Source organism: Aquarana catesbeiana, linkage group LG11 (genome assembly GCF_042186555.1).
Source record: "Aquarana catesbeiana isolate 2022-GZ linkage group LG11, ASM4218655v1, whole genome shotgun sequence".
Taxonomy (NCBI): domain Eukaryota; kingdom Metazoa; phylum Chordata; class Amphibia; order Anura; family Ranidae; genus Aquarana; species Aquarana catesbeiana.
Window position 1 is genome coordinate 205,065,685 of NC_133334.1, and position 24,726 is coordinate 205,090,410.

At 55.4% G+C, this 24,726-nt stretch overlaps 1 protein-coding gene across 1 annotated transcript in view; it reads right to left on the reverse strand.

Annotated features, from left to right (window-relative positions):
• ZDHHC24 (zDHHC palmitoyltransferase 24) overlaps window positions 1-16,250 on the reverse strand; it is a 53,932-nt gene extending 37,682 nt beyond the window's left edge. Inside the window, exons 1-2 of the mRNA XM_073605180.1 lie at window positions 16,097-16,250; window positions 15,779-16,020 (exon numbers count right to left, since the gene is read on the reverse strand). Of these exons, the coding sequence (XP_073461281.1) occupies window positions 15,779-16,020; window positions 16,097-16,111 (257 nt within the window). The 5' untranslated portion in view covers window positions 16,112-16,250. The remainder of the gene's footprint in view (window positions 1-15,778; window positions 16,021-16,096) is intronic.
• Between the last annotated feature and the right edge of the window lie 8,476 nt (window positions 16,251-24,726).

Consider the following 24,726-nt stretch of genomic DNA (forward strand, 5'->3'; position numbering starts at 1 on the left):
GGGCATGTCGCAATAAAAGGTATTTGAAGAAAAATTTGTTTGCAATGTTATATTTAAGTCGAATGGATTCAAAAGACATTAATATATTGTTTTCAAAAATATGAGAGAGGTGCGTGATCCCATAACGGGCCCACCACATCGAATCTGGATGACCACAGAGCTCAGGAATGTTCGGATTCCGCCACAGAGGAGTCTGTGGCGAGATATCGACTTGGGATTGTGCCAGTATCTTTCCCCCCTCCCTCCAGGCCATAAAGCAAACCTCTGCGGGAGAAAATCTGGATCCACCCGTTTTTTTGGACCTATGTAGTTCGTCCTTCAAGGAGGCAGGGGATGCAAATAGAGACAGTAGAAAAGCCGTGGATGGAGTTTGGGGGTCAGAGTGCAACCAATCATGGACATAAGTGAGCTGGGAAGCAAGAAAATAGTTCCTCAAATTTGGGCAAGCCAATCCACCTACAGGTTTGGCCGCTTGTAAAGATGATTTGGCTATACGAGGTTGGCTACCGTTCCAAATGAAAGTAGACAGGGCAGAGTCAAGTTTTGCAAATAATTTTTTGGTAAGGAAAACGGGGGAGGCCCTAAAACTATAGAGAAATTTTGGCAGAAAGATCATTTTAAATATGTTTATGCGACCAATTAAATTGAGAGGTAAGGAGGACCAGGTACGGAATTTCTCCGTCATCTGTTGGACTATAGGGGTGACATTAAGTTCCTCGTACCTAGAGAGATCAGTATGTATCTGGATACCAAGGTATTTAAGGGAGGGCGTCAATTGGATGCATGACCTCTGTAGATAGTTGTAGGGGGAGGGGGGACCGATAGCCAAGGCCTGCGATTTTTCCCAGCCCACCCTGAGTCCCGAGACCACACCAAACTCCTCCACCACCTGCATTAATTTTGCAAAAGAGCTTTCCCGTCCATCTAAATATATCAGGGCATCATCTGCGTATAAGGAGATTTTTTCCTCAAGCGGGCCCGAACGGATGCCCCCAATCCCAGCCGTCTGCCGCACAGCCAGAGCCAGTGGCTCAATGGCTATTGCGAACAGCAGGGGAGAGAGAGGGCACCCCTGTCGGGTACCCCGACCCAAGGAAAATGATGCAGAAATATCCATGTTTGTACGCACCCTAGCTCTTGGGTCCGCGTACAGTAAGCGGACCCAATGAATAAAGGTTGGGCCAATACCCATCCGTGCCATAGCCTCCCATAAAAAAGGCCAACTCACAGTATCAAAAGCTTTTAGTATATCTAGGGACAGAACTAAGCCGGATCGCCCCGCACGTGCCGCCTCATGGACATGTAGGTACAACCTTCGGATATTATCAAATGTACTCCTGCCAGGCATGAAACCAGACTGATCTGGTGGTATAAGGGCGAGGATGACAGACTGGAGTCTAAGGGCGAGAATTTTTGCTAAGATCTTTACATCACCATTCAGAAGTGAAATAGGCCTGTAGGATCCGCAGTATTTGCTATCTTTACCGGGTTTGGGTATAACCACAATAAGTGCTTCATTTAAGGACTCAGGGAGCTTCCCTAACTCAAGGGAGTCTTGAAACAATTTGAGGAGCCTAGGAGCCAGTACCTCTGCATGCGCCTGGTACCACTCCGAGGGAAGCCCATCCAGGCCCGGAGCTTTATTAGAGGGAAGGAGGCTTATGGCTTTGGTGACCTCTTCCAGCGTGATGGGCTTGTCTAGGAGGGACTGCTGGGAGGTGTCGAGTACCGGGAGGTCAAGGGACCCAAAGAAGCCCACAAAGTCTGTCTCTGGGGGGGTTTCCGTGCCCCTATATAATGTGGCATAGAAGTCCGCAAAGGTTTTGTTAATAGTCAGTGCGTTGGATGTAATCGATCCGTCAGGTAAGTGAATTTCAGCAATCGTGGTTCCCTGACAGTCCGCGTGAGCAAGATATGCCAGGAGCCTACCATTCTTCCCACCATGTTCATGTATACGAGCTGAGAGGTACAGCTGTTGCTTTCTAGTCAAGTCCACCAAGTGCAACTGCAGCGCCCGGTGGGCCCCAGTCAGCACGCCTCTGGTTTCAGAGGAGGGGGCGCCCGCATGGCGGGCACGAGCCTCCTCCAAAACCCTCCGAAGCTCATCCTGTGTCCTCCTTCCGGCAGATCTGTAGCTCTTGATTCTAGAGATATAGGAACCCCTCACCACAGCCTTGAAGCCAAACACAATTTCTACATGAATACAAACAAACCAGGTACATATTTGGCTCGGGCATTAAATTCAACTAACAAATCTTTCAAACCAATACGTTTGAAATTATCAAAAAATGTTTACACTTGTAATCCAGTTAAAATAGTCCATAAATTTCACTCACATCTCGCAACTTTATACAAGACAAACAATGAATTTAATCCTACAGAAGCTGAATCCTTCTTCTCAAAAATAACCTTACCTGAGTTATCTCAGAATCAAAAAAGCAGTTTGGATGAGCCTATAACTATAGATGAAGTTGCTAACGCCATAAAAGACCTAAAACTTAACAAAAGACCAGGCCCAGACGGCTACTCGGCTTTATACTATAAAACATTCTCAGAAATACTCTCTCCCATTCTCACTGAAACTTTTAACAAACTTCTAGATGGACATTCTTTTCGGCAAGAAACACTAATGGCAATTGTTTGTATGATCCCAAAACCCCTTTCTGATGATACTTCCTGTGTGAATTATCGGCCTATCTCTCTGTTTAACCTCGATATTAAATTATTAGCAAAAATAATAGCAAAACGCCTCAATAGCATTATAGGAAAATTAATACATAGAGATCAAGTAGGCTTCATGCCAAATAGACAGGCAGGCGATAATATACGCAGGGCAGTGTTATTGGCACATATTGCTCAAAAACGGAAAATCCCTTTATGTTTTCTATCTCTCGATATTAAGAGGGCATTTGACACAGTATCCTGGCAATATATGCAATATTCATTACAAAAGTGGGGTTTTGGACCCCACTTTTTAACATGGATCAAAGCATTATATAATAAACCCAAAGCCTATATAAAATATGCTGGATACAAATCTGAAGCCTTTAATATTGAAAGAGGTACCCGACAGGGTTGCCCATTATCTCCCTTATTATTTGCCCTTATACTCGAACCCATGGCCCAATACATCAGAACAAACCAAACTATAACTGGCATTGAAGTAGGAGGTATTACACACAAATTATGTATATTTGCAGACGATATATTACTTTTTCTATCATCACCACAGGTCTCTGGTCCTAACTTAATACCAGCTCTTGATGGATTTGCAGCCCTATCCGGCCTTATGATTAATCCTAAGAAATGCCTAGTGCTTAATATTTCACTCACAAACATGGAATTGATCCCGGCTAGGGCTGCACTCCCATTCACATGGGCAGAAAAATCAATCCCATATCTTGGAATTCATTTAACAGCATCTCATTCTGACTTATTCTCAACCAATTATCCTCCTGTATTAAGACAGATCACAAATCTAATAAAACAATGGTCGCAACTTCCTTTATCCTGGATAGGGAAGATTAATGCAATCAAAATGACTATTCTACCCAAATTGCTTTATCTATTCAGAGTCCTCCCTATTCCAATTCCTTCCTATTTTTTGAGAATAGTACAAAAAAGAGCAACTTCGTTTATATGGGGCTCTTCTAAACCACGTATACCTATACACACACTACATCTTCCCAAAAATAAAGGAGGCCTGGGATACCCTAATTTTACTAACTACTACAGAGCAGCACATTTGGCCAGTCTGTCCAAATACCATGCAAAACAGGAAATCCCATTATGGGTATTTATAGAGGCTTCAGAAAATGACCCTCTATTAATATCAAATTTATTATGGCTTGATCCTAAAGACCGCTTTAAAATTCATAATCCCATAACTAAACACTTCTTATCTCTCTGGGATAAACTAAAAACCAAATATCAGTTACAATCTCCACACAATCCTCTCCTTTCTTTTATCAGAAATCCGGCCTTTTATCCGGCATGGATCTACCCAAATTCTTTTAAAGCTTGGACAACATCAGGCATTCAGACACTAAATGACTTCATAGCATCTAAATCATTCCTTTCATTCCCATCGCTTAGAGAAAAATATGATCTACCAAACTCTGAGATATTTAGATATCTCCAAATCAAAAATTTCTATACACCATTCCTAAAGGGGGATACACCATTATCCCAATTATCCATTTTTGAATCAATCTGTACAAAAGATCCATTTGCTAAAGGTACAATTTCATCACTTTATAATCAATTATATGGAGTAGCAAATCTTAATAGACCCTCTTACGTTCAGAGGTGGGAGGAGGACCTGGGACGAACTTTAGAAGACACGGACTGGTCTAATATATGGCTCACATCTAAGTCCTCTTCACCCAACATCTTGGCACTGGAGACAAATTATAAAGTCCTAACTCGCTGGTACCTTGTACCCGCTAGAGTGGCAAAATATTCACCTAATACCTGTTTTCGAGGATGCCCAGAAATAGGCACATATTTACACATATGGTGGACGTGCCCAGTAATCCAAACCTTCTGGAAGGAAGTCTTCGTGATTGCATCTAAAATATTTAAAAAAATAATACAACCAGATCCATATTTAACTTTACTTAATCTAAAACCGGAATGGTTAACACTCTCTCAATTCAAACTTATGATCCAACTAATAACGGCTGCAAAACAAACAGTGGCCAAGGCATGGAAATCTCCTACATTGGTACTAGCAGAAACAATTCACAGAATGAATAATACAATGTCCCATGCTAAGATGGTAGCCATCGATCAAAATCAAATTCCAAAATTTGAAAAACTCTGGCATCCTTGGATAAAACAACAGTTCCTGTCAAATTTCAATGACTCTGTCCTGTTGCCATGGTAACAGATTAAATGACTTACAGAGACACCCATTCTAAGGCTTCAAAGAGAACTAAAAAGAATAATAAACTGACGAGCGGGACAACCTTGTGGACCATACCTTTACCTTTCAACCCTTTTTCTTCTTTCTCTTTTCTTTTCTCCACCTTATGATTAAAGCTCATTATCAGAATTTATTTGACCTATATACACTCTACTTGTAAACAATATGTATAGTAGGTATAAATCATTTAAATACCTACAAAAGTAACTAAGGAAATGATATATATCTTTAATTTAGGTTTACGTGAACCCAATGTTTAATATTTGAAATTTCATGATATTTACCTATATAAACCCTACTGTAGAACAATGAGCTTACTTTATAGATCCTTGTAAACTTACTTTATGTATCTTTATAACATTGTATACTCAATAAACTTCTTTTGACAAGGAAAAATTTGGCCTGTCCCAGCTGAACCATGCCAATTCCCATTCATGTACGACTGCCTTAAAAGAGTTGTAAAGGCAGAATGTTTTTTTATCCTAATGCATTTCTATGTATTAAGATAAAAAACCTGTGTACCTCAGCCCCCCCAATACTTACCTGAGCTCCCTTCCCTGTCCAGTGATGTTACACGAGTGTCTCATCTGGCTAGGATACCCCTCCTCGTTGGCTGAGACAACAGTGCAGCGCCATTGGCTCCTGCTGCTGTCAATCAAAATCAGTCAGCCAATCAGGAGAGAGAGTGGGCAGGGCCGGTTCGGGGCTTTGTGTCTGAATGGACACAAAGAGCAGCGGCTCGGCTCAGGTGCCCCCATAGCAAGCTGCTTGCTGTGGGGGCACCCTGTAGGGAAAAGGGGCCAGGATCTACGGCAAGGGACCCAAGAAGATGAGGATCCAGGCTGCTCTATGCAAATCCACTGCAACAGCTGAGGTAAGTATAACATGTAAAAAACGATCCTTTACAATCACTTTAAGGAAGGTTATAACCCGTCAGGCTTTTTTTTTTTTTTTTTTTTGCCCATCTGTGTCCCATCGGGGAGATTACTCTTCACTTCCTGTCCCATAGCCAAAAATCTAAAATGAGGGAATTCCTCGTCTTAGAGGGAGATTCCTGTTCAGATCACAGCTCCGATTTGAGCCTATCCATTTTTGAATGGGACACTACTCCTCCCGCTGACACCAGCGAGGGGGACGCTATCCTCCCCTCCCCGCTGACACCAGCGAGGGGGACGCTATCCTCCCCTCCCCCCCCCCCCCCGACACCAGCCATGGGGACGCTATCCTCCCCTCCCCCCCCCCCCCCCCAGACACCAGCCATGGGGACGCTACTCCTCCCCCTGACACCAGGAGATTTTCTACTCCCATTGCTCTATGCAAATCCACTGCAACAGCTGAGGTAAGTATAACATGTCAAAAACGATCCTTTACGCTAGCCTCCCCTCCGACACCAGCCATGGGGACGCTACTCCCCCCCCCCCCCCCCGCTGACACCAGCGATGGGGACGCTACAACTCCCCCCCCCCCCCCCCGACACCAGCCATGGGGACGTTACTCCCCCCCCCCCCCCCCCTGACACCAGCCATGGGGACGCTACTCCCCCCCCCCTGACACCAGCCATGGGGACCTTCTATGTCCTGCTCCTTCTCTCTCCCTCCCACCTTCAACCTCCTCTGCTGCCATCATCAGTAAACAGCAGAGACCGGGAGGAAGCACAGCTCAGGATGGAGGGTTGGAGGAGGAGCTGCGGGGGGGGGGGGGGTGATGTGAAAGGGGTAGAGGACACTGTTGCAGGCAGGGTCACCCCCTTAGCATTGTCCTCTACCACCCTTCACATCACCCCCCTTCCCCCTGCATTCTGAGTGCAACGCACACCCCTAAACCCTGCATTCTGAGCGCAACGCACACCCCTAAACCCGGCATTCTGAGCGCAAAACACAGTCCTGAACCCTGCATTCTGAGTGTGTGAGTTCCCAAATACCAATCTTCCCTTCCCCTCCACCCTAAACAATAACCCCCTCCCCCCTCTCCGCCCAAAACAATGCATTTCTATGTATTAAGATAAAAAACCTGTGTGCCTCAGCCCCCCCAATACTTACCTGAGCCCCCTTCCCTGTCCAGTGATGTTACACGAGTGTCTCATCTGGCTAGGATACCCCTCCTCGTTGGCTGAGACAACAGTGCAGCGCCATTGGCTCCTGCTGCTGTCAATCAAAATCAGTCAGCCAATCAGGAGAGAGAGTGGGCAGGGCCGGTTCGGGGCTTTGTGTCTGAATGGACACAAAGAGCAGCGGCTCGGCTCAGGTGCCCACATAGCAAGCTGCTTGCTGTGGGGGCACCCTGTAGGGAAAAGGGGCCAGGATCTACGGCAAGGGACCCAAGAAGATGAGGATCCGGGCTGCTCTATGCAAATCCACTGCAACAGCTGAGGTAAGTATAACATGTAAAAAACGATCCTTTACAATCACTTTAAGGAAGGTTATAACCCGTCAGGCTTTTTTTTTTTTTTTTTTTGCCCATCTGTGTCCCATCGGGGAGATAACTCTTCACTTCCTGTCCCATAGCCAACAATCTAAAATGAGGGAATTCCTCGTCTTAGAGGGAGATTCCTGTTCAGATCACAGCTGCAATTTGAGCCTATCCATTTTTGAATACTCCTCCCGCTGACACCAGCCATGGGGACGCTATCCTCCCCCCCCCCCCCCGACACCAGCCATGGGGACGCTACTCCCCCCCCCCCCGACACCAGCCATGGGGACGCTACTCTCCCCCCCCCCGACACCAGCCATGGGGACGCTACTCCCCCCCCCCCCCCGACACCAGCCATGGGGACGCTACTCCTCCCCCCGACACCAGCCATGGGGACGCTACTCCTCCCCCCGACACCAGCCATGGGGACGCTACTCCTCCCCCCGACACCAGCCATGGGGACGCTACTCCTCCCCCCGACACCAGCCATGGGGACGCTACTCCTCCCCCCGACACCAGCCATGGGGACGCTACTCCTCCCCCCGACACCAGCCATGGGGACGCTACTCCTCCCCCCGACACCAGCCATGGGGACGCTACTCCTCCCCCCGACACCAGCCATGGGGACGCTACTCCTCCCCCCGACACCAGCCATGGGGACGCTACTCCTCCCCCCGACACCAGCCATGGGGACGCTACTCCTCCCCCCGACACCAGCCATGGGGACGCTACTCCTCCCCCCGACACCAGCCATGGGGACGCTACTCCTCCCCCCGACACCAGCCATGGGGACGCTACTCCTCCCCCCGACACCAGCCATGGGGACGCTACTCCTCCCCCCGACACCAGCCATGGGGACGCTACTCCTCCCCCCGACACCAGCCATGGGGACGCTACTCCTCCCCCCGACACCAGCCATGGGGACGCTACTCCTCCCCCCGACACCAGCCATGGGGACGCTACTCCTCCCCCCGACACCAGCCATGGGGACGCTACTCCTCCCCCCGACACCAGCCATGGGGACGCTACTCCTCCCCCCGACACCAGCCATGGGGACGCTACTCCTCCCCCCGACACCAGCCATGGGGACGCTACTCCTCCCCCCGACACCAGCCATGGGGACGCTACTCCTCCCCCCGACACCAGCCATGGGGACGCTACTCCTCCCCCCGACACCAGCCATGGGGACGCTACTCCTCCCCCCGACACCAGCCATGGGGACGCTACTCCTCCCCCCGACACCAGCCATGGGGACGCTACTCCTCCCCCCGACACCAGCCATGGGGACGCTACTCCTCCCCCCGACACCAGCCATGGGGACGCTACTCCTCCCCCCGACACCAGCCATGGGGACGCTACTCCTCCCCCCGACACCAGCCATGGGGACGCTACTCCTCCCCCCGACACCAGCCATGGGGACGCTACTCCTCCCCCCGACACCAGCCATGGGGACGCTACTCCTCCCCCCGACACCAGCCATGGGGACGCTACTCCTCCCCCCGACACCAGCCATGGGGACGCTACTCCTCCCCCCGACACCAGCCATGGGGACGCTACTCCTCCCCCCGACACCAGCCATGGGGACGCTACTCCTCCCCCCGACACCAGCCATGGGGACGCTACTCCTCCCCCCGACACCAGCCATGGGGACGCTACTCCTCCCCCCGACACCAGCCATGGGGACGCTACTCCTCCCCCCGACACCAGCCATGGGGACGCTACTCCTCCCCCCGACACCAGCCATGGGGACGCTACTCCTCCCCCCGACACCAGCCATGGGGACGCTACTCCTCCCCCCGACACCAGCCATGGGGACGCTACTCCTCCCCCCGACACCAGCCATGGGGACGCTACTCCTCCCCCCGACACCAGCCATGGGGACGCTACTCCTCCCCCCGACACCAGCCATGGGGACGCTACTCCTCCCCCCGACACCAGCCATGGGGACGCTACTCCTCCCCCCGACACCAGCCATGGGGACGCTACTCCTCCCCCCGACACCAGCCATGGGGACGCTACTCCTCCCCCCGACACCAGCCATGGGGACGCTACTCCTCCCCCCGACACCAGCCATGGGGACGCTACTCCTCCCCCCCGACACCAGCCATGGGGACGCTACTCCTCCCCCCCGACACCAGCCATGGGGACGCTACTCCTCCCCCCCGACACCAGCCATGGGGACGCTACTCCTCCCCCCCGACACCAGCCATGGGGACGCTACTCCTCCCCCCCGACACCAGCCATGGGGACGCTACTCCTCCCCCCCGACACCAGCCATGGGGACGCTACTCCTCCCCCCCGACACCAGCCATGGGGACGCTACTCCTCCCCCCCGACACCAGCCATGGGGACGCTACTCCTCCCCCCCGACACCAGCCATGGGGACGCTACTCCTCCCCCCCGACACCAACCATGGGGACGCTACTCCTCCCCCCGACACCAGCCATGGGGACGCTACTCCTCCCCCTGACACCAGCCATGCGGACGCTACTCCTCCCCCCCTGACACCAGCCATGGGGACGCTACTCCTCCCCCCGACACCAGGAGATTTTCTACTCCCACTGCTCTATGCAAATCCACTGCAACAGCTGAGGTAAGTATAACATGTAAAAAACGATCCTTTACAATCACTTTAAGGAAGGTTATAACCCGTCAGGCTTTTTTTTTTTTGCCCATCTGTGTCCCATCGGGGAGATTACTCTTCACTTCCTGTCCCATAGCCAAAAATCTAAAATGAGGGAATTCCTCATCTTAGAGGGAGATTCCTGTTCAGATCACAGCTGCGATTTGAGCCTATCCATTTTTGAATGGGACACTACTCCTCCCGCTGACACCAGCGAGGGGGACGCTAGCCTCCCCTCCGACACCAGCCATGGGGACACTACTCCCCCCCCCCTGACACCAGCCATGGGGACGCTACTCCCCCCCCCCCGACACCAGCCATGGGGACGCTACTCCCCCCCCCCGACACCAGCCATGGGGACGCTACTCCCCCCCCCCCGCCCCCCGACGCCAGCCATGGGGACGCTACTCCCCCCCGCCCCCCCGACACCAGCCATGGGGACGCTACTCCCCCCCCCCGACACCAGCCATGGGGACGCTACTCCCCCCCCCGACACCAGCCATGGGGACGCTACTCCCCCCCCCCGACACCAGCCATGGGGACGCTACTCCCCCCCCCGCCCCCCGACGCCAGCCATGGGGACGCTACTCCCCCCCGCCCCCCCGACACCAGCCATGGGGACGCTACTCCCCCCCCGCCCCCCCGACACCAGCCATGGGGACGCTACCTCCCCCCCCCCCGACACCAGCCATGGGGACGCTACCTCCCCCCCCCCGACACCAGCCATGGGGACGCTACTCCCCCCCCCCCGACACCAGCCATGGGGACGCTACTCCCCCCCCCCCCGACACCAGCCATGGGGACGCTACTCCCCCCCCCCGACACCAGCCATGGGGACGCTACTCCCCCCCCCCCCGACACCAGCCATGGGGACGCTACTCCCCCCCCCCCCCCCCGACACCAGCCATGGGGACGCTACTCCCCCCCCCCCCCCGACACCAGCCATGGGGACGCTACTCCCCCCCTCCCCCGACACCAGCCATGGGGACGCTACTCCCCCCCTCCCCCGACACCAGCCATGGGGACGCTACTCCCCCCCCCCCCCCCGACACCAGCCATGGGGACGCTACTCCCCCCCCCCCCCGCCCCTCCCGACACCAGCCATGGGGACGCTACTCCCCCCCCGCCCCCCCCGACACCAGCCATGGGGACGCTACTCCCCCCCCCCCCGACACCAGCCATGGGGACGCTACTCCCCCCCCCCCCCCCCGACACCAGCCATGGGGACGCTACTCCCCCCCCCCCCCCGACACCAGCCATGGGGACGCTACGCCCCCCCCCCGACACCAGCCATGGGGACGCTACCTCCCCCCCCCCCCCCCCGACACCAGCCATGGGGACGCTATTCCCCCCCCCCCCCCCGACACCAGCCATGGGGACGCTACTCCCCCCCCCCGACACCAGCCATGGGGACGCTACTCCCCCCCCCCCGACACCAGCCATGGGGACGCTACTCCCCCCCCCCCCCCCCAACACCAGCCATGGGGACGCTACTCCCCCCCCCCCCCCCGACACCAGCCATGGGGACGCTAATCCCCCCCCCCAGCCATGGGGACGCTACTCCCCCCCCCCCCCCGACACCAGCCATGGGGACGCTACTCCCCCCCCCCCAGCCATGGGGACGCTACTCCCCCCCCCCCCCCCGACACCAGCCATGGGGACACTACTCTCCCCCCCCCCCCCGACACCAGCCATGGGGACGCTACTCCCCCCCCCCTGACACCAGCCATGGGGACGCTACTCCCCCCCCCTGACACCAGCCATGGGGACGCTACTCCCCCCCCCTGACACCAGCCATGGGGACGCTACTCCCCCAACCCCCCCCCCCCCGACACCAACCATGGGGACGCTACTCCCCCCCCAGCCATGGGGACGCTACTCCCCCCGACACCAGCCATGGGGACGCTACTCCCCCCCCCCCCGACACCAGCCATGGGGACGCTACTCCCCCCCCCCCGACACCAGCCATGGGGACGCTACTCCCCCCCCCCCCGACACCAACCATGGGGACGCTACTCCCCCCCCCCGACACCAGCCATGGGGACGCTACTCCCCCCCCCCCCCCCCGACACCAACCATGGGGACGCTACTCCCCCCCCCCCCGACACCAGCCATGGGGACGCTACTCCCCCCCCCCGACACCAGCCATGGGGACGCTACTCCCCCCCCCCCCCGACACCAACCATGGGGACGCTACTCCCCCCCCCCGACACCAGCCATGGGGATGCTACTCCCCCCCCCCCCCCGACACCAGCCATGGGGACGCTATTCCCCCCCCCCCCCCCGACACCAGCCATGGGGACGCTACTCCCCCCCCCCGACACCAGCCATGGGGATGCTACTCCCCCCCCCCCCGACACCAGCCATGGGGACGCTACTCCCCCCCCCCCCGACACCAACCATGGGGACGCTACTCCCCCCCCCGACACCAGCCATGGGGACGCTACTCCCCCCCCCCCCCCCGACACCAACCATGGGGACGCTACTCCCCCCCCCCGACACCAGCCATGGGGACGCTACTCCCCCCCCCCCGACACCAGCCATGGGGACGCTACTCCCCCCCCCCCCCCGACACCAACCATGGGACGCTACTCCCCCCCCCCCGACACCAGCCATGGGGATGCTACTCCCCCCCCCCCCCCCCCGACACCAGCCATGGGGACGCTATTCCCCCCCCCCCCCCGACACCAGCCATGGGGATGCTACTCCTCCCCCTGACACCAGCCATGGGGACGCTACTCCTCCCCCCTGACACCAGCCATGCGGACGCTACTCCTCCCCCCCTGACACCAGCCATGGGACGCTACTCCTCCCCCCCTGACACCAGGAGATTTTCTACTCCCACTGCTCTATGCAAATCCACTGCAACAGCTGAGGTAAGTATAACATGTAAAAAACGATCCTTTACAATCACTTTAAGGAAGGTTATAACCCGTCAGGCTTTTTTTTTTTGCCCATCTGTGTCCCATCGGGGAGATTACTCTTCACTTCCTGTCCCATAGCCAAAAATCTAAAATGAGGGAATTCCTCATCTTAGAGGGAGATTCCTGTTCAGATCACAGCTGCGATTTGAGCCTATCCATTTTTGAATGGGACACTACTCCTCCCGCTGACACCAGCGAGGGGGACGCTAGCCTCCCCTCCGACACCAGCCATGGGGACGCTACTCCCCCCCCCCCGACACCAGCCATGGGGACGCTACTCCCCCCCCCCCTGACACCAGCCATGGGGACGCTACTCCCCCCCCCCCCTGACACCAGCCATGGGGACGCTACTTCCCCCCCCCCCCGACACCAGCCATGGGGACGCTACTCCCCCCCCGCCCCCCCCGACACCAGCCATGGGGACGCTACTCCCCCCCCGCCCCCCCGACACCAGCCATGGGGACGCTACTCCCCCCCCCCCCGACACCAGCCATGGGGACGCTACTCCCCCCCCCCCGACACCAGCCATGGGGACGCTACTCCCCCCCCCCCCCCGACACCAGCCATGGGGACGCTACTCCCCCCCCCCCGACACCAGCCATGGGGACGCTACTCCCCCCCCCCCCCGACACCAGCCATGGGGACGCTACTCCCCCCCCCCCCCCCCCGACACCAGCCATGGGGACGCTACTTCCCCCCCCCCCGACACCAGCCATGGGGACGCTACTCCCCCCCCCCCCCGACACCAGCCATGGGGACGCTACTCCCCCCCCCCCCCCGACACCAGCCATGGGGACGCTACTCCCCCCCCCCCGACACCAGCCATGGGGACGCTACTCCCCCCCCCCCCGACACCAGCCATGGGGACGCTACTCCCCCCCCCCCCGACACCAGCCATGAGGACGCTACTCCCCCCCCCCCGACACCAGCCATGGGGACGCTACTCCCCCCCCCCCCCCCGACACCAGCCATGGGGACGCTACCTCCCCCCCCCCCCGACACCAGCCATGGGGACGCTACCTCCCCCCCCCCCCCCCGACACCAGCCATGGGGACGCTACCTCCCCCCCCCCCCCCCGACACCAGCCATGGGGACGCTACTCCCCCCCCCCCGACACCAGCCATGGGGACGCTACTCCCCCCCCCCCCCGACACCAGCCATGGGGACGCTACTCCCCCCCCCCCCCCCCCGACACCAGCCATGGGGACGCTACTCCCCCCCCCCCGACACCAGCCATGGGGACGCTACTCCCCCCCCCCCCCCGACACCAGCCATGGGGACGCTACTCCCCCCCCCCCGACACCAGCCATGGGGACGCTACTCCCCCCCCCCCCGACACCAGCCATGGGGACGCTACTCCCCCCCCCCCCCGACACCAGCCATGGGGACGCTACTCCCCCCCCCCCCCCGACACCAGCCATGGGGACGCTACTCCCCCCCCCCCAGCCATGGGGACGCTACTCCCCCCCCCCCCCCGACACCAGCCATGGGGACACTACTCTCCCCCCCCCCCGACACCAGCCATGGGGACGCTACTCCCCCCCCCCCTGACACCAGCCATGGGGACGCTACTCCCCCCCCCCCCCCTGACACAGCCATGGGGACGCTACTCCCCCCCCCTGACACCAGCCATGGGGACGCTACTCCCCCCCCCCTGACACCAGCCATGGGGACGCTACTCCCCCCCCCCTGACACCAGCCATGGGGACGCTACTCCCCCCCCCCTGACACCAGCCATGGGGACGCTACTCCCCCCCCCCTGACACCAGCCATGGGGACGCTACCTCCTCCCCCCCGACACCAGCCATGGGGACGCTACTCCCCCCCCCGACACCAGCCATGGGGACGCTACTCCCCCCCCCCTGACACCAGCCATGGGGACGCTACTCCTCCCCCCGACACCAGCCATGGGGACGCTACTCCCCCCCCCCCGACACCAGCCATGGGGACTCTTCCCCCCCCCCCTGACACCAGCCATGGGGACGCTACTCCCCCCCCCTGACACCAGCCATGGGGACGCTACTCCCCCCCCCTGACACCAGCCATGGGGACGCTACTCCCCCCCCCTGACACCAGCCATGGGGACGCTACTCCCCCCCCTGACACCAGCCATGGGGACGCTACTCCCCCCCCCCTGACACCAGCCATGGGGACGCTACCCCCCCCCCCCCGACACCAGCCATGGGGACGCTACTCCCCCCCCCCGACACCAGCCATGGGGACGCTACTCCCCCCCCCGACACCAGCCATGGGGACGCTACTCCCCCCCCCGACACCAGCCATGGGGACGCTACTCCCCCCCCCCGACACCAGCCATGGGGACGCTACTCCCCCCCCCCCCCCGACACCAGCCATGGGGACGCTACTCCCCCCCCCCGACACCAGCCATGGGGACGCTACTCCCCCCCCCCCGACACCAGCCATGGGGACGCTACTCCCCCCCCCCGACACCAGCCATGGGGACGCTACTCCCCCCCCCCGACACCAGCCATGGGGACGCTACTCCCCCCCCCCGACACCAGCCATGGGGACGCTACTCCCCCCCCTGACACCAGCCATGGGGACGCTACTCCCCCCCCCTGACACCAGCCATGGGGACGCTACTCCTCCCCCCTGACACCAGCCATGGGGACGCTACTCCTCCCCCCCCCGACACCAGCCATGGGGACGCTACTCCTCCCCCCCCGACACCAGCCATGGGGACGCTACTCCCCCCCTGACACCAGGAGATTTTCTACTCCCACTGGCCACAGTCTGACCATCCTCTAAACTCTGAAGGACAGTAACCTGGTCCTTTGTATGGAGATCCCTGAGGTAGAGGTTAGTAATGAAGATGAGACTGTGTAAAGTGAATTTAGCATGCTGCAAATATGAGACAGCAAAGGTGATACTTACAGCCATCCTTGGCCCACATTGTCATGCTCCAGGAAGACCCCTGCGATGGTGGAATTAGTCTGGACAAACTTCAGCATGTTCCCCAGTACATTGAAGAGGAGATAGGAGGCGAAGAGCAGCAGAGGGAGCTGAGCAGCGCTCGGATTGGACAGGAGGACATACAACACTTCCAGCGCCACAGAGGTCACGAGGACCCCCGTCCCACACATAGGGACCACCACGGCCGGGTCCCAGCGGCTCATCTGTAAAACAGTCATCGTCATTAATAATCGCACCTCTCAGGACACCGCACAATGTGACGGAGAGTACACCAGTTACCTTGATAAGCCCCATATATAAGGATTGTATGACAGGAAGCACGATACAAGTCTGTCAGCAGGCAGTCTAACAAAGCAGGAAGTTATTATTAGGAAATAAAGACGCGACCACGCCTACTCTCCCTCCATTGGACAATAATACCACTCTTTCGCCGAAGCACGGTATAGCTAACCAATCGCTAATTGTCAACTCTTTTAGCCCACCCTGCATGTGCAGGAACAGTGCGCCCCAGCCAATCACAGAGAGAGGATGCTGGAAATGGGCGGTACAAGTTGGGGCGTTTCTATGATTTGTGACATGCCTAGCCATGGTAACCTGCTGGTGCTGCAACCTCTGTAGTTGTTCATACGCGGAGTGCGGAAACTTCTCCGGAGTCTTGTGTTAGAAAGCAGCTGTGGGGAAGGTCTATTTGTGGAAGAAGAAAACAACCCCGGTAACGTTTATAAGGCCCCGTTCATACATCCCGCAGTTCACACATCGTGCAGTGACAAGGGGTTTTATACCGCACTGGGAGAATGCAGGTCGCTGCAAGAACAAAGTGTGTCCTATGGGACCTGTTCACACCACAGCGCTTGTGTCATTAAAGTGGAACTTCACCCAAAAAGGGAAGTTCTGCTCCTTTCCCCTCCTCGCCCACATTCTGATGATACATTTTTTGGGGGGAGCAGGTACTTCGTTTTTATCATGGGCCGCATCAACATTATGATTGTATCTGTAGCACTCAGTCTATAAATGTATGTACTCTTTGTCATAATAAATAATTGCCTCTGCATTTCCATTATTAATGGTTTTAGTAATAACTTAAAGGGGTTGTAAAGGTTCCTGGTTCTTTCACCGTAATGCACCCTGACACCCCCACCTCACCCGTTTTGCTTACCTGACCCCTCGAACGTGACCCACAGGGACACGCTGTCTCTCTGCCTGGGGTTCTCGGCTGTTGATTGAATAGATTGATAGCAGAGCAGCCATTGGCTCCCGCTGCTGTCAATCAAATCCAATGACACGAGCGCCAGGGGGCGAGGCTGAGTCCTGCATTCGGCCTCTATGGACCCCGAATGCTGGACTCGGGAGCGTGCCCGAAAGGTAACCCCCTCGGGGAAGCACTTCTCCAAGGAGGTTATCAGTTGTGGAGAGGAGCCGCGAGAACCGCCAAGGGACCCCAGAAGACCAGGATCAGGGCCACTCTGTGCAAAATAAGCTGCACACTGGAGGTAAGTATGATATGTTTGTTGTTTTATTTTTTATTTTACCTTTACAGTCACTTTAAAGCGGACCTTCAGTCGTTTTTTATCTTTCCATCTATTAAATCTTCTGCCCTTATTTTAACTTTGGATAGTAAAACATTTTTTTTCTGCCAGTAAATACCTTATACAGCCCACTTCCTGTTTCTTGTCTGGAAAAAAGCCTAGGCTTATGACATCATGCACAGCTTTGTCTCTCACTCTGGAGAGTTTGTCAGGATGGGGGGGGGGGGGGGGGTGAGTTATAAGAGGGCTAATGAGAGCTTCAGGCCTGCGGAGCTGGAGGTGTGCCTCTGTGCGTCTGTGTAAATCCAGGAAGTGAACAGGCAGCAGCTTCAGCTGCCCACAGTTAAAATGGATGCAGCCAGACTTTGTGGAGGGAGATTTCTGCAGCATATTTGGCAAGTACAGAATCGCAGTATATATAAAATAATATGCAAAGTGGTTGGAGGGAAGCTTCAGAATGGCAAAGATGTTTTTTTTTACAAATTGTTATGTGAGCTGACTGCAGTTCTTCTTTAAAGTGGTTATAAAGGCTGAAGTTTTTTTTTTTTACCTTCATACATTTTATGTATGAAGCTAAATAACCTTCTGTGTGTTGCTCCCCCTCAGTCCCCCTAATACTTACCTGAACCCCCTCTCAATCCAGTGGTGTGTGCACAAGAGCCTCGGCTGTTCCTGGTCTCTCTCTTCTCATTGACTGAGACAGCAGCGGGAGCCATTGGCTCAAATTTAACTGAACTTGAGCAGTTCTGCAAAGAAGAGTGCAAATATTGCAAAGTCTAGATGTGCAACATTAGTAGATATATCCCAACAGACTAAAGCCTGTAATTAACCACTTGCCGGCCAGCTGCCATCGTTATACGGCGGCAGGTTGGCTCTCCTGCACGGATCGCCATACCTGTACAGCGGCTCATGCAGGCACAGTTGTGGGCAGATGTCTGCCGGCGACCCGCGATTGTCTAGTAAGGAGGCAAAATGGGGATCTGCCAGTGTAAACAAGCGGATCCCCATTCTGACAGGGAACATCTCAGAGATCTTCTGTTCCCAGTGATCTCTGTCATGTCCCGGTGAGCCCATCCCCCCTACAGTTAGAACACACCTTGGGAACACACTTAACCCCTTCCCTGCCAATGTCATTTTTACATTTAGAACAGGGTTTGAGTACTTTAGAACCAGAATTTCTAAAGCAGTAGTTACCAAACCCTTTTATAAAGTTGTAGGTTGCTTTAAAAGTTTTAATGTAGTAGTTAGAAAGCCAGTTCCAAAATAGTACTCACAAAGCCAGTTGCATAGCAGTACTTACAAAACCAATTACAAAGTAGTACTTGCAAAGCCAGTTATAACGTAGTACATGCAAAGCCAGTTACAAAGTAGTACCTACGAAGCCAGTTACAAGGCAGTGTGTAAGAAGCGCATTACAAAGCACTGTATGCAAAGCCAGTTAGGCCCCTTTCACACTGGGGCGGTTTGCAGGCGTTATTGCGCAAAAAATACCGCCTGCAAACCGCCCCAAAACAGCCTCCGCTGTTTGTTCAGTGTGAAAGCCCGAGGGCTTTCACACCGAAGCGGTGCGCTGGCAGGAGAAGAAAAAATCTCCTGTCAGCCGCATCTTTGGAGCGGTGAAGGAGCGGTGTATTCACCGCTCCTTCACCGCTCCTGCCCATTGAAATCAATAGGACAGCGCGGCTATACTGCGGCAATACCGCGGCTATAGCCGCGCTATACGAGTGGATTTAACCCTTTTTCGGCCGCCAGCGGGGGGTTAAAACCGCACCGCTAGCGGCCGAATACCGCGGTAAAACAGCGCTAAAAATAGCGCTGTTTTACCGCCGATGCCCCCTACCGCCCCAGTGTGAAAGGGGCCTTACAAAGCAGCGTGTACAAAACCAGTTACAAAGCAGCGTGTACAAAGCAGTGTATACAAAGCCAGTTATGAAACAGTACTTACAAACAAGGCATCCATCAGAAATTTTGGGGCCCCTGTTAGAAAAAATTTAAATGTTTATTGTGTGACTATTAGAACTGAGACTGATTTTAAGATGGCTTCTAAGCACATGTTTGCATTAACTTCTTTTTGTCTTTGTCTAACAAGCTTTGCCATATATGGTAAAACAGATTGTACAGGAAACGTTAGAAAATAAAGTATGTACCATTCTGTACCAGGAGGCTATCGGTGTTAGAATTAGGGATGCACTGAAATTTCGGCCACCGGAACATATCGGCCGAAAATGGCCCTTTCGGCAAAAAGCAGAAAGAGAATTCTTGCTGATACTGCCGAAAATGGTGCCGCCTATCAGGGGGGCTTCCTATATCATAGGAGAGAGGAGAGCCGCTGCCACAGCGCCGGGAACATCACAGCTTTCATTTCAATAGCTGTGTGTTCTCCGCTGCGCGCCGTCACATACAGCCCCTCCTCCTTGTCCGGGCACTTTCATAGACAGATCACCCGTCCAATGCACAGCGGGGAACACACAGCTATTGAAATGAAAGCTGTGATGTTCCCAGCGCTGTAATCAAACAGGCGGCGGCTCTCCTCTCCCTTCACTGACTGCAATGGGGACACAGGCTGCACTACTGGGGACACTGGCTGCAATGGGGACACTGGCTGCAATGGGGACACTGGCTGCAATGGGGACACTGGCTACAATGGGGACACTGGCTGCAATGGGGACACTGGCTGCAATGGGGACACTGGCTGCACTACTGGAGACACAGGCTGCACTACTGGAGACACAGGCTGCACTACTGGGGACACAGGCTGCACTACTGGGGACACAGGCTGCAATGGGGACACAGGCTGCACTACTGGGGGCACAGGCTGCAATGGAGACACAGGCTGCACTACTGTGGACACAGGCTGCACTGCTGTGGACACAGGCTGCACTGCTGGGGACACTGGCTGCACTACTGGAGACACAGGCTGCACTACTGGAGACACAGGCTGCACTACTGGAGACACAGGCTGCACTACTGGAGACACAGGCTGCACTACTGGAGACACAGGCTGCACTACTGGGGACACAGGCTGCACTACTGGGGACACAGGCTGCAATGGGGACACAGGCTGCACTACTGGGGGCACAGGCTGCAATGGAGACACAGGCTGCACTACTGTGGACACAGGCTGCACTGCTGTGGACACAGACTGCACTGCTGGGGACACTGGCTGCACTACTGGGGACACAGGCTGCACTACTGGGGACACAGGCTGCACTACTGGGGACACAGGCTGCACTACTGGGGACACAGGCTGCACTACTGGGGACACAGGCTGCAATGGGGACACAGGCTGCACTACTGGGGGCACAGGCTGCAATGGAGACACAGGCTGCACTACTGTGGACACAGGCTGCACTACTGTGGACACAGGCTGCACTGCTGTGGACACAGGCTGCACTGCTGTGGACACAGGCTGCACTGCTGTGGACACAGGCTGCACTGCTGGGGACACTGGCTGCACCACCTGGGGACACAGGCTGCACTACTGGGGACACTGGCTGCAATGGGGACTCTGGCTGCACTACTGGGGACACAGGCTGCACTACTGGGGACACAGGCTGCAATGGGGACACTGTGTGCACTACTGGGGACACTGGCTGCACTACTGGGGACACTGGCTGCACTACTGGGGACACTGGCTGCACTGCTGGGGACACTGGCTGCACTACTGGGGACACAGGCTGCACTACTGGGGACACTGGCTGCAATGGGGACTCTGGCTGCACTACTGGGGACACAGGCTGCACTACTGGGGACACAGGCTGCACTACTGGGGACACAGTCTGCACTACTGGGGGCACTGGCTGCACTACTGGGGGCACTGGCTGCACTACTGGGGGCACAGGCAGCAATGGGGACACAGGCTGCATTACTGTGGACAATGGCTGCACTACTGGGGACTCTGGCTGCACTACTGGGGACACTGGCTGCACTACTGGGGACACTGGCTGCACTACTGGGGGCACAGGCTGCAATGGGGACTCTGGCTGCACTACTGGGGACACAGGCTGAACTACTGGGGACACAGGCTGCAATGGGGACACTGGCTGCACTACTGGGGACACTGGCTGCACTACTGGGGGCACAGGCTGCAATGGGGACACAGGCTGCACTACTGGGGACACTGGCTGCACTACTGGGGACACTGGCTGCACTACTGGGGGCACAGGCTGCAATGGGGACTCTGGCTGCACTACTGGGGACACAGGCTGCAATGGGGACACTGGCTGCACTACTGGGGACACTTGCTGCACTACTGGGGGCACAGGCTGCAATGGGGACACAGGCTGCACTACTGTGGACACTGGCTGCACTACTGTGGACACTGGCTGCACTACTGGGGACACTGGCTGCACTACTGGGGGCACAGGCAGCAATGGGGACACAGGCTGCATTACTGTGGACAATGGCTGCACTACTGGGGACTCTGGCTGCACTACTGGGGATTCTGGCTGCACTACTGGGGACTCTGGCTGCACTACTGGGACACTGGCTGCACTACTGGGGGCACAGGCTGCAATGGGGACTCTGGCTGCACTACTGGGGACACAGGCTGCAATGGGGACACTGGCTGCACTACTGGGGACACTGGCTGCACTACTGGGGACACTGGCTGCACTACTGGGGACACAGGCTGCACTACTGGGGACACTGGCTGCACTACTGGGGACACTGGCTGCACTACTGGGGACACTGGCTGCACTACTGGGAACTCTGGCTGCACTACTGGGGACACTGGCTGCACTACTGGGGGCACAGGCTGCAATGGGGACTCTGGCTGCACTACTGGGGACACAGGCTGCAATGGGGACACTGGCTGCACTACTGGGGACACTGGCTGCACTACTGGGGGCACAGGCTGCAATGGGGACACAGGCTGCACTACTGTGGACACTGGCTGTACTACTGGGGACACTGGCTGCACTACTGGGGACTCTGGCTGCACTACTGGGGACTCTGGCTGCACTACTGGGGGCACAGGCTGCAATGGGGACACAGGCTGCACTACTGTGGACACTGGCTGCACTACTGTGGACACTGGCTGCACTACTGTGGACACTGGCTGCACTACTGGGGACTCTGGCTGCACTACTGGGGACTCTGGCTGCACTACTGGGGACTCTGGCTGCACTACTGGGGACACTGGCTGCACTACTGGGGGCACAGGCTGCAATGGGGACACTGCAGTCTCCGACCATCTCCTGTATCATGTCCCCAGTCTCTGACCATCTCCTGTACCATGTCTGCAGTCTCTGACCATCTCCTGTACCATGTCTGCAGTCTCTGACCATCTCCTGTACCATGTCCTCAGTCTCTGACCATCTCCTGTACCATGTCCTCAGTCTCTGACCATCTCCTGTACCATTTCCCCAGTCTCTGACCATCTCCTGTACCATTTCCCCAGTCTCTGACCATCTCCTGTACCATGTCCTCAGTCTCTGACCATCTCCTGTACCATTTCCCCAGTCTCTGACCATCTCCTGTACCATGTCTACAGTCTCTGACCATCTCCTGTACCATGTCTACAGTCTCTGACCATCTCCTGTACCATGTCCTCAGTCTCTGACCATCTCCTGTACCATCTCTGCAGTCTCTGACCATCTCCTGTACCATCTCTGCAGTCTCTGATCATCTCCTGTACCATCTCTGCAGTCTCTGATCATCTCCTGTACCATCTCTGCAGTCTCTGACCATCTCCTGTACCATGTCCCCAGTTGCTGACCATCTCCTGTATAAAAATATTTTTAAAACAGTCACTTTCGGTATCGGTTTTGGTTTTCAGGATCAAGGAAGATTTATTTTCGGTATTGGTTTCGGCACCAAAAAACCCATTCGGTGCATCCCTAAATAGAATCATTACAACTGTATTATTGTAAGTATTAGAGGGGGCTGTACATCGCTCTGTGTGATTCTTACTGCATCTCTTGGCTTGTAAGCATCATCCTTTTGTGTCACACATCTGAAATAAATTGTCTTCTTTTCAATACATCTGGAGTTTGACTGATCATAGGAGAAGAATAATCCTAACATTTTGGTCCTATCAGGAACCATGAATCAGACCGAGACAGAAGTATAGTTAAATCACACTTGTTTAATAATAATAATAAAAAGGTAAACAGTAAGCATAGTCAAAACAAGCCAGAGTTCAGCAACCGGATCGGGTAGTCAGCCAAGCCAATGTCAGAGAGGCAGAGATGAACATACAGTTAGGTCCATATGTATTTGGACACAGGTACAATTTTCATACTTTTGGCTCTGTATTTCACCAGAATAAAATAAAAACAAAACAATCCAAATGAATTTGAAGTGCAGACTTTCAGCTTTAATTCAAGGGATTGAACATGGATATCGAGTACAAATTTTAGGAACTGCAACCATTTTTATACACAGCCCCCCATTTTCAGGGGCTCAAATGTAATTGGACAAATTAATATAATCGTAAATAAAATGTTCATTTTTAATATTTTGTTGAGAATCCTTTACTGGCAATGACTGCCTGAAGTCTGGAACCCATAGACATTACCAAAGACTGGGTTTCCTCCTTCCTGATGCTTTACCAGGCTCTAACTGCAGCTGTCTTCTGTAGTTCTTTGTGGGTCTTCCTGCCTTTAGTTTTGCCTTTAGCAAGTGAAATGCATGCTCAATTGGGTTGAGATCAGGTGATTGACCATTGCAGAATATTCCATTTATTTTCTTTCAAAAGCTCCCGGGTTGGTTTCCAGTGTGTTTTGGATCATAATCCATCTGTACCATGAAGCGCCCTCCAATCAACTTTGCTGCATTTGGCTGAATCGGGCTGACGGTATATCTCTAAACACTGCAGAATTCATCCGCCTGCTTCTGTCTTCTGTCACATCATCAATAAACACCAATGACCCAGTGCCACTGGAAGCCATGCATGCCCATGCCATCACACTGCCTCCACCGTGTTTTACAGATGATGTATGCTTTGGATCATGTGCTGTTCCAAGCCTTCACCACACTTTTTTCTTCCTCTCATTCTGGTACAGATTAATCTTAGTTTCATCCGTCGAAAGAATGCTTTTCCAGAACTGTCTGGCTTTTTTAGATGTTTTTTGGCAAAGTCTAATCTGGCTTTTCTACTCTTTTCTACCCCTCCCCCTCGGGGGACTACTAGGCTTGAGGGGAAAACATCTATGGAAATCACGGAGGAGGACAGGGGCATGTACGTCCGAGGATGAGACCCAAGAGCGTTCCTCCGGACCGTACCCTTTCCAATGCACCAGGTACTGTATGCGCCCACGGAACCTACAGGAGTCAACAATGGATTGTACTTCATATTCCTCATGGTTCTCAACCTGTACAGGGTGATGACGTGGCACCAAGGTGGTAAAGCGGTTGCAGACCAAAGGTTTTAATAGTGTA